The sequence below is a fragment of the Danio rerio genome, chromosome 7 (assembly GCF_049306965.1).
Source record: "Danio rerio strain Tuebingen ecotype United States chromosome 7, GRCz12tu, whole genome shotgun sequence".
Taxonomy (NCBI): domain Eukaryota; kingdom Metazoa; phylum Chordata; class Actinopteri; order Cypriniformes; family Danionidae; genus Danio; species Danio rerio.
The window spans coordinates 3,517,982-3,529,159 of NC_133182.1; the positions used below are offsets into that span (position 1 = coordinate 3,517,982).

Below are 11,178 nucleotides of genomic sequence, written 5' to 3' on the forward strand. Positions count from 1 at the left end.
AACGCTACTGGAAGACAGTAATGTAAACAACAACATGGGCACAGAAATGGGAGCGTTGTTTGCACTATTGTCTGTTTTAGGCACCATTGTGCAGTTATTCATTTGTTATGTTTAGTAACAACTCGACCTCGTCGTCTGTCCACAAAAATACCTCTCTTGCTTTCTTTAACATCGCGTTTAATGTTTAACCGGCGTTTGTTGACTAACAATAACAAAATGCTGAGCGAGATGCATGCTTCCTGTTCTATACTAAAATGCGCATGCCCAGAGTGCGCGAATCATTACGTGATATATACGTTTTTGGTGGCTTAGTGTGGACGGATATATGTTCAGAGATGCTAGGTGATACGCTAGTGTGGACGCGGATCATTTTTGATCACACTAGTGTAAACGGGGCCTAAGTGGAGTCTGCGCTACCATTATAATGCAACATAGTCAGATTTTATTAGAGATTTATTTAACTATACGGAGCCGTTTTGGCAGGACAGCATGAAGATCTTTTAATCGTCTAATCACTGATATAAGTTGTATGGAAATTACTAAATTAACTTCTCTTTTAGGATGAGTAAGCAGTTAGGAAGCAGGCTATTTGAGTATAGGTTAACCCTGCACCCTCTGACTAAATTCAGTGTGTCAAGATATAGTCCATGAGAAGACATCAAACCCGGGGCCTGAAACTGAGTGGGGTTTGGTCCCTAATGAACGTATAACAGAAGAGTGAGGGAACAGATATTAATCAAAACTCTTAATTGAGTCATAAATGATGAACTTGATCCGTTCTTACAATAAGAAATACTGCCTAAATTTGATGGTCTCTTAAAATTGGAGTTAGATTAAATTCAGAGCTGAATAACAAATATGAATGTTCTAATAAATAACACAATTATTTTCAGAAGCACTAGGAAAGGCTTACACACACACACACACACACACACACACAAACAGTTCTGCTGGTAAGATAAGTTCATTGGTAAACACCAACATAAGAGTAGTCACTTCCCTTAAACAGGTGTATTTGCATCCACTGGAGGAGGAAAACATCAATAGAAGAGCACAGGAGAATATGGGAGAGGAGACAAGGAGAACCATCCATCTTTGATTCAAGCTAATGAGTGAGTGAGGTGAGCATATATAGTGCGTGGGTGATTGCAGGTGCAGGTGATTAGTAATCAGGTGAGGGTTCACGGGTGTGGTGAATGGTGAGTGAGAGCAGTGATTGAGATTGCAGGAATAAGCAGAGGGTTGTGACACAAATAGTAAATACTCCTTCACAGGTCTCAAATTATACTAAGTATGAAAAGGTCATGTATTTCCCCTTGCTAACTTCTCTTCATTACAGAGGCTACCAGTTTGATTGTTTTATTTCAATTTAAAGATTTTTTTATGTGATGCACAGTTTAGCTCCTAAATATTTTGGCCTTATCATTACTATTTATGATCAACCAAGAAGCTTCACGAGTTAAATCCATGCCACACTTTAGCCACTGCTGGCTTAAAGACAAAGATATAACATGTAAATAATGAATGTAAAAAATAAAAATAAAAAAGAAGGGTGAACGAGACGATTCTGGTTTTATTGTTGACATTAATAATTCATTTTTATACACATTTAAAATACAACACTAACAGAATACAGAATTGGATATATTTGACCAGGATAAACACCAGAGAATACACATCAATATATAACTATCCAGTAACCTGCAGTGTTGTAGACAGTGGTTTAATATGAAAGGTCATAAGCTAACAGATGAGACTGGAGTGGCTTGCATTTTAATGATCACTTAAATTGATTGATAATCTTAATAGAAGAATCTTTGTAAATCCACTTATATAGATCATCCCCTGCACCATTTTAAAATCTTAAACAGTGATCTTCATTGATTCATTTCATCTTCTGTGCATTTGTTCATTTGTCAGAATGACAATGACAATTTGCTGAATCCAGCTTTTATGTAATTGATAAAACCCTTATTGGATTCTTCAGCTGCTGCCCGTCTCCTCATTTCCTCCAGTTCTCGAGCCCAGTCTTCTTTCCCAGCCTCCCTCACTCTGGGGATGAAGAATTCCAGATGCTGGAGGGTGAAGGCTGAGTCTGGTTTTAGTGCCACCTGAGACAGATTCTTGATGATCTGGTAAGCTTTGAACACCATAATTAACTTTTGATCTTCAATTGCCTTCAGATCTTGGTCAATATCATCCACTGTAATTAATAACCTCTTATTTTGAGGATTTTCATGATCTCTTTGTAAATCCTCAAATTTCATCACAATGTCTGAAGTTCTAATAACATATTTCTTGTTCTCTTTGACGTGTTTGCTGTAGTGACACTTCCCTGTGCACACTGTGCAGTGGTCATTTTTCATGACTTCACACTTCTTGGGACCAGAAACCCACCAGCAGTCAAACTCATGGCAGTTTTCCTCACAGACGGTGCAGGTTGTCGCTTTTCTGTTCTTCCATGATGTACTTACTATGGTAACCTTTTCTTTGACGGTCTTTTTGACTCTAATGCTAAAGTTTGTGCGTTTTTCAATCTTATCCTTGTTTTTTCTCATTGCATTCTGAATCTGACGTTTTTCAGACTTCTTCGACTCTTTCTCTAGGACTCTCAGTTGTAAGTTGCTGATGGAAGCTTCTAGCTGAATCCGCTCTTTCAGGACATCTGAAGTCAGCTCTAAACTACATCTGTTCTTTTCTTCCAGAGACTGAAGGAAATGCTTTGTCTCTTCCATGCTGTTTTCCCAGGCGTCTCTTTGAGCACGAATGAAGCGTTTCACATTATCTCGAGGTTCAGCCTGACAATTGTTGAACAAGAAATATACAGGTTGGCCCTTTCTGTCTCGTTTGCAGGGGATTTTAGCTTTATTAATGGCACTGAGGACATTCTTAGGAGGAAGACCATGAGAGTGTGTGATTAAAAACACAATGTTGTTCACAATGTCTTTCCCAAACAGAGACAGAATTGAGCTGATAATGTAGTATTGTCTGTCTGAGAGACGATTATTAGATGCTTTAATCACAAAACACACAGCATCGACTTCTCGAACTCCATCATTGCTCTGAAACAGAAAAGCTAAATTTTCAGCAACTTCCAGATCTTTCTCCAGTCCTCTAGTGTCTCCGTAACCTGGAGTATCAATGATGGTGAGAGAAATGGCACTCTCCTCTGGAAAGACCTCATACATGGTGATTTCAGAGGTTTGGGATTCTGTTTGATCTCCTCCTTCTTCTTCTGTGATTTCATTCCATGTTTCATCTTCAAACTTCACTCCCAGTATGTAGTTCACTAAAGAGTTGATGAGGGTGGTCTTTCCAGTACCGGTCTCTCCCACCAGCAGAATAATTTTGTTTTGTTTTCTTGCGTCTTTTGCACCATAAGTCCATTTTCTGACTTTTCCATTATCATCAAGTATTTTCCTCTCTGTATGTAGACGGTATCGTCTTGGAGGACCTTGATGAATCAGAGTTGATCTGCATGATGAACATATTAAAACATGTAAAACAGGAGAACATGATAGATAAACAGTGTTATAGTTGATAACAAAGCCACTTCAACAAAAGCCCTTTATTTTATCTCTCCCGGACATCATTAGTCTACCTCATGACAGGACATCTCTATTTTCTCACAGCACATCACTAGTCTATAACACATAGGTTTCAAACTCAATTCCTGGCGGGCTATAGCTTTGCACAGTTTTGCTCCAACCCTAACCCACACCTAATCCAACAAATCAAGGTATTCAAGACAACTCTTTAGGGATTGAGTTTGAGACCTATGCTCTAACAGGACATCATTAGTCTCTCTCAGGACATCAGTAGGTTCTCTGAAAACATCATTAACAAAACCCCTTTATTTTGTCTCTCACTTGGACACTAATCTACCACATGACAACCCTACTAGTCACTCAAATGCGCAGATCGATCGAAATCTGTCTTAAAGGGGTACATCCTGGTTAGAAATGTTGTCAAGATTGATGTTGTGCCGACGTCACATGACTGTCATATGTGGCATCAAAGTACTGCGACAGAGCTCCGAGATCAGATGACTGATTCAGCCAGTGCAGCATCTGAAGAGCGACACAATAACGACACGGATATTACATGATTGGCTGGATACACCGCATGACAAGAATCACATGTGTTTCGGGTTTATTATTGGACAAATTCAGATGCACAAATTTTAAAACAAACGATTAACAATCCACACCCTTGTATATATGATGCTTATTAAAAGACTACAAATACTTTACTGCAGTATCATATTTTATTAAATAATTTGATTATAAAGGCTAGATTGTTAGGACAGGTTTATTTTCAACCTTTTGTATACAGACTATATACTGCATTCAGCTCCATGAATGATTTAAATGATAGATTTTAGTGAATAACCTTAAAGAGCACCTATGGTGAAAAATCTACTTTTCAAGTTGTCTGGACAGACATGTGTGCAAGTATAATAGTTTATAGACCGTCATATTGGGCTGATATAAACACACACAGTCCTTTTTTTTCAATTTAACAAAAAAAATGGTGGACCAATTAGAGCGGTTTTCAGACCGACCGCAACTTTGCGTAGGAGAGCGGTCCTCCTGCCCACCAATATTGATTGACAGCCTCACGTCACGATCATATCCTCAATTACTTGTTGCATGTCCGCCATTTTCAGCGTGTGAGTCAAAGCGATATTACTAAAGGAACACTCTTGCTCTATTTTTTTGATGAAAAGCTCATTGGGCTCAACACAAGATCAATATTATCCACATTATCACTCTAATTGGATTTATTGCTTGTACCTTGTACGCCGCACGCGGGTCAGCGGCTCGGCACGGCTCCGATGTGTTTGTCCTGGTGGAGGCTTGTGTTTGGAGTTGTGGAATGCGTGGCGCGACGATTCGGGACACTTCTTGTTTCAAAGACACAAATGATTTTGTACTCTCTGCTTGGTCTGTATCTGACTCGTACATGTACGGCTGAATGCTCATCCTAGCATAGCTTAGCTTAGCTCTCTCTCTGTCTGTCAGCCTGTCTGTTGCAAACACAGAGCGTAGGAGCTCTTGGCTATGAACCTAAACTGGCATACTCAGAATAACCAGAATATTATTATTAAATCATAAAAAAGGGATAAACTATGTGCCCTTTGATATTAACTCAAATAAGTCTTACAGACTTATAAAATAATTAGTGTCATTAATCCTGACACCCTAAAGATTTTTGAAAAAATTAAGTTAATTAACTATTTTAATAAATAATTATAATATTTATAGTGTTAAAATAGAAATATTTAAAGGGCTAAAACAAATAAGGCAAAGAACACAGTTGCAGCTTTTTTATTTTTACTGTTGTGGCCGACGTGTGTTCAGGGACGGCGCGTGCATAGAGGTGACCTAGGCAGCCGCCTTGGGCTACAGAATAGTAAGCGAACCCCCCTATCCTCATCCGCTACACCCTCTCCCTCACGGTCTTTCATCCGTGAACCGGTCACTTTTGGGTTGAGGGAGGCGTGATTGCCGTTTGCCTAGAACGCCAGTTCAGCTCGCTCCGGCCCTTCTTGTGTTTAACGTGCAAGGAAATTTGGATCAAACCAAGGACGCAGTCTTAGAAAGTTTCAGTATAAAACAATTAATGTGGCATCACCAGGCTATCCAGCGTTTCCTCCAAAGTTTCATGCAATTTCAGGAGTTTCATTTTTGTTCTTAAGACTTTAACTGCAGTACAGCAGTTCACTTTCATTCAGCAGACTTTCATTCTGGATGTTTTCATGGAATTTAATACCGCATGGCGAATGGAAAGAAAAACCTCCAGAATTTGGGACTCGCGTGATCCTATAAGGTAATCAAAATCTTATCTTATTCATTAAAGCGGAGTATTTGTGTCCATGAAAATGTACTGCATGCGTTGTCTGTGTGTGTGTTTGTGTATGTTTGTAGTCCTCTTAGAATCCACATGGAAATCATTTTTGTTTGTTATTGGCATTGATTGTATTGAAATTCAAATGGCACTAACATGTCTGTGTTTATATTTCTATAATAAATACGGTGTTTCGTGATTAATCATGATTAATTACAAAAAAATGTATTAATTACGTTGACAGCCCTAGTTTTATGTAATACATTAATGGTTATGTGCCTGACTTAACCTTAACAAATTATAATATTGCATTGGAATGTGATCCACCTACATTGTTTCTATAGAATTTTTACAGCCATTCATTTCCCTGTGATTTCAGTTGTTGACATGGTTTTACTCCGTTAATATAAAATACACATATTATTATTATTATTATTATTATTATTATTATAAGACTGTTCTTTAAGTCATGTAAAAAAACAGTAAATTACAAAACAAAAAGAGAAAAAAAATGACACCAGCTAGATTTTCACCAACTGGGTCACTGTCTTCACCATGTCTGCTCCAGGAGAGACTTGGGGTACGAAGAATTGTCTGACTGTGCTTTGATTTCTGTGAGCTCTGTCATTGCAGGAATGCTGCTCTCCGGAGGGAAGTTGTCGCACGACAGACCCGCGTGAGCCACACAGAACGCTCTCAGACAAATCGTGCAGTTGACTTGATAACATTTTCTAACACTACTCTGCGGTACTTTGCAGTCGCTTGCGTTTAAACTCTAAGACGGGGAGCAGCCACCTCACTGGACAAAGACCATTCAAACTAATGATGACATCAAGCATTACCCAATCAAAAGTAGGAAATGAGGCATCTTCACAAAATGCGTGTGGGTTGATTTGCATGAAAAGCTACTTTTAAAAAATGATAACAAATAAGGGACAGAACCTGTTCTGTATTGATGCAGAACGGGACGCGCTAATTCCATTCTCAAATATGGGATGATTCCATATTTTAAGGGACAAGTGGCAACCCTACTCAAACCAGTAACCTTCTTTCTGTAAAGCGATAGTGCTAACCACTGAGCCACCGTGCCGCCCAGCAATATATAATTCAGTAGAAAGTATAAAAGTGCCAACATACCTGGAACTCATGATAGCTTGAATGACCTCAGCAGAAGAACTTCACTGTCTCTCTCCAATCTGCAAAACAATGCATTACCTTAATGGTGGCACCATATTTCGAAAAATCATAATATATTTAATTATATTCTATAATTTAGTTTTGTTTTCTCCTGTTGGTTCTTTGAAACATTCTGTATTGCATAAAGTGCTGCAGAAATAAACATTGATGAATTAAGTTTTCCTACTAATTGCATATTCTTACACACCAGACTTTGCTCTGTCAAGAGTCTCGTTAAACATCAAAATCTCTGGGAAGTAAGGCTGATTTAACAAGCCTAACTGGTTGAAGTCCCTCCCAGCTCAGACATTTGTTTAAAAAAAAAACAACAACAACAAAACAGAAACCTGTGAGGATTTACTTAAGACATGACGTGAAACATTTATGGGAGGACAGAACTGCAGCATTACTACACTTTAAAAAATGTTCCCTACTGAAAAAATAGCTTAACCAGGCTAGGCTTGTTGGCTGGTTTTAGCTGGTCGACCAAGCTGGTTTTAGAGGGGTTTTGGCCATTTCCAGGCTGGTCTTAGCTGGTCAGGCTGGGAGATGACCAACTAAAACCAGCTTGACCAGCCTAGCCAGGCTAGGAGCCCAGCCAAAACCAGCTATATCCAGCCCAAACTAGGCTGGTCAAACAGGTCAGGCTGGAAAATGACCTAAACCCCTCTAAAACCAGCCTGGTCGACCAGCTAAAATCAGCCAACCAGCCTAGGCTGATTCAAGCTGGATTTTTCAGCAGGGGAGTTTTTTCTTCAACCCAATGGTTGAGTTAAACATATTTTGTGCGTTGTTGGTTTATTAGGTTATTTAATAATAACTCAACCAGTTGAATTAAATATTTGATGCTCTGTTAGGTTATTTTTAACCTTTATTTGGTTATTTATTATATAACTCAACCATTCATTCATTCATTCATTTTCTTGTCTGCTTAGTCCCTTTATTAATCCGGGGTCGCCAGAGCGGAATGAACCGCCAACTTATCCAGCAAGTTTTTTATGCAGCGGATGCCCTTCCAGCCGCAACCCATCTCTGGGAATATAACTCAACCAGTTGGGTTAAAATTTAGAATTTCGACAGTCAACTGATTTAACTGACACAGAACAGCTGTATTAATATGCGTACAAATGTTGTTTTTGCATTGTAAAGTTCATTTAAGCTCCAGCGTAGAAATATTGTTATTTTTTATCAAATTACCTCCCGTGTCGTCTTTTTTTCTATTCGTTTCACCAGCACTCTTAATTATTGATGATAAAAACGCATGCGTCATAGTCAATAAAACGCTTTCTCTGCCTCCCGTGTTCATCTATATAGTTTTTTGGGGGGGAGAAAATGATACACATATTTAGGATATTCGTCTGTCATTCTCGCCTTTAGGACCCAGCGAAGACATTCACTTATTTACACAGCCATAATTCTAAAATAATAGTAGTACTTCAAAAGTAATACCAGAATGGAAAAAAAATAACATTTAATAAAAATAAGCCAATGCATTGGGTTAAAATAACCCATAGTTGGGAAGGTGCTGTAATAACCTATATAGTTGGGTTATATTTTGGGGTATTTTTAACCCAACTGTTTAACAGAGTGAGACAGACAGCAGCATTTACTAAGGTTTGCTATAGTGAGTTTAATGGTCCTTCAACGCAATTCATATCGGTTTCTCTCAAGGTTTTTGTTCTACACTCGCCTATCTATGAAGTTTTTTTCCCTCTCCGGATTTGGGATCGGTAGAGCTACGCATTGATGAATTTGCTCTTCAGTGTTTGGACTCTCAGTAGTGATTATTAAACAACACTGAACTGAGCTAAACTGAACTGAACTTAAACACTGAAAACTGAACTACTCTGTTCCAATTTACTATGACCATTTATGTGAAGCTGCTTTGACACAATCTACATTGTAAAAGCGTTATACAAATAAAGCTGAATTGAATTGTAAAATCGTTTTGATTTAGTGGCTAATTTATATGAATTTGTATGATCTTATTTGTACAATTTAGTAGAATTTGCACTTCGCGGGTTGGGTGCCATGCCTCTTTTTTAAAATCTAACATTTTCGCTCGACTGAACTCGTACGAATTAGCCACTAAACTGACAAAACTCGTGAGATCAGGCTGGGTCCTTGCAACGCTATTTAATGCCCCCCAAAAATTCAGTTTTAAAGGACTAGTTTAGCTAAAGATGAAAATTCAGACATTAGATAGGTTTCTTTTAATCTTTAAATTCTGAAAATGTGCATGTAAAACTGTAAACTTTTTATTCGATAAGAGAAAATGCATGTAAACGACAATGCAAACACATTTCCCAAATAAATTCCAGCACATGAGACAAATCATGTAATAACAAAAGTAGGTGCGACGGAACAGCATTATGGGACATTCTTTTCTGAATGGTTGAACAATTATTTTGATGTGATTCGTTATGAATTATAATAGCTGATACACGCCTTGAATTTGAGTAATACTAAAAGCTATTTAGAAGATACGCCTGGGAATATGTCAGACTGAATTACCAGAAAATCTCCATCCAGCTGTACATCAACCTCTTTTCATCAGTGCTCATTACTCATTAATGTAGACTTTAAGTGTAAGTAATAATCTGTTGAGTCATATGGATTCATTTCACAATTTCTTTATCAATGCATTTATAAGCATTTTGTGTAAATAAAACACATATTGAATAAATAAAACATAACTTTTATTATTATATGTTAATAAAAAGAGGCTACTAAATGTTCAGTCATCACAATAAATCAGAATGTGTCATAAAAAAGTAGTCCTTACATGTCTGAAAATCAAATGGAAATGTCTTACCTTAGTTTGCAGAGTTTCGTTGCTTGACGCACTTTTGTTGATGTTCACTGATCATCTGATGTATATCTTCTACATGAGGCAGAGGAACAAAAATACATACATCCACTGAATCGGCCACTTTATTAGGTACACCTGTCCAACTGCCTGTTAACGCAAATTTCTGATCATATGGCTGTTGAGTATTTACAATGAGAATTTCGACTTATTTTTTATTTTACTTGCATTTTTAATTGAAGTTCTTAAACAATATCCTTTTTGCGTTTTCTCATGACATCATGATAATTATTTCTTAATCAAAATAGTGTTTTTAGTAATAAATAAGAGCTTCAGACAGAACTGTCTGAACTGTTCTCCTCGTCTGACATCTTCAAACGCACCGCGTGTTCACTGCATGTCAGGATTGCCTTCTGAGGCGCAAGTGATTTATTAGATGAAGAAAAGATTGATGCAGCTTCTCCTACCGCAGCAAATTCAGTTTTTACTGTTGATATTTGGTGCCAGTTAATCAGGATGTGACGATTTTGTTTTTAATTTTCGCTTTGTCGAGTTGGAAGGAAACGTTCCTTTATTCGCACCTCTTTCATGCGATATTCCAGTTTTGCGCATAAAGTTCATTCGCATTGTTGGATGGAAACATAGCTAGTTACTATGTTTACATCAGTAATTTACATATTTGCCTTAATCTGAATAAGACATTACTATTATTAAGATGTTTTCATGAGTTGCTTTTTGAATGTTACTTTGATGATCCTGTTATATATGTTATAGCACATAGATCAATTAACGCCCTATTCATGATAAACAGCAGGTTCAATAACAATGCACCACTTTGAATGGAATATAATTACATTAATATACATAAAATATCCTGATATAAAATATCCTGACTGTACAAATGTCAATTGTTTAAATTGTAAAAATTATTCTTGACAAAATAAATTAATTTCATTAAACCTCTATATGAAAGCACTGTAAATTCACAGGTGGAAAGCTAAAGTATGCTAATTAGAATAAAGGAATAAAAGTAATAAGAACGTCAAAGTCATGACCACTGAGCAGGCACGTGCACACATAGGCCTCAACCTTTGCAGTGCACATGCCCTTTTTAGTCTTGGATAGAAAGTGCCCTTCCAAAATGATCAAAAGTGCCCCCGCGATGCGGCACACCCTCCGTCCTGCCCTTCAGTAGGCGCGCGTTTTAAAGTAAGCATTATTGTAAAAAGCGTCCTGTGACGCTCCAGGGACAGCAGCTCCAGGCCAGCTTTTAGCCTCCACCACTGAGACTGCAGCTCTGCACAAGACTTTTGGCCAGCGGAGAAATTAAAATGGTCTGTGCC

General features: G+C 37.8%; 1 protein-coding gene across 2 annotated transcripts; it reads right to left on the bottom strand.

The window, feature by feature from the left end:
- Window positions 1–1,555: 1,555 nt before the first annotated feature.
- On the bottom strand, window positions 1,556–7,328 carry zgc:195077. 2 transcript variants are annotated; one of them, NM_001130619.1, is given in 3 exon segments: window positions 1,837–3,474; window positions 6,988–7,046; window positions 7,235–7,328. In NM_001130619.1, coding segments are annotated over 2 exon segments (1,569 nt in total). In that variant the 5' UTR covers window positions 6,999–7,046; window positions 7,235–7,328; the 3' UTR covers window positions 1,837–1,916.
- Window positions 7,329–11,178: the final 3,850 nt, after the last annotated feature.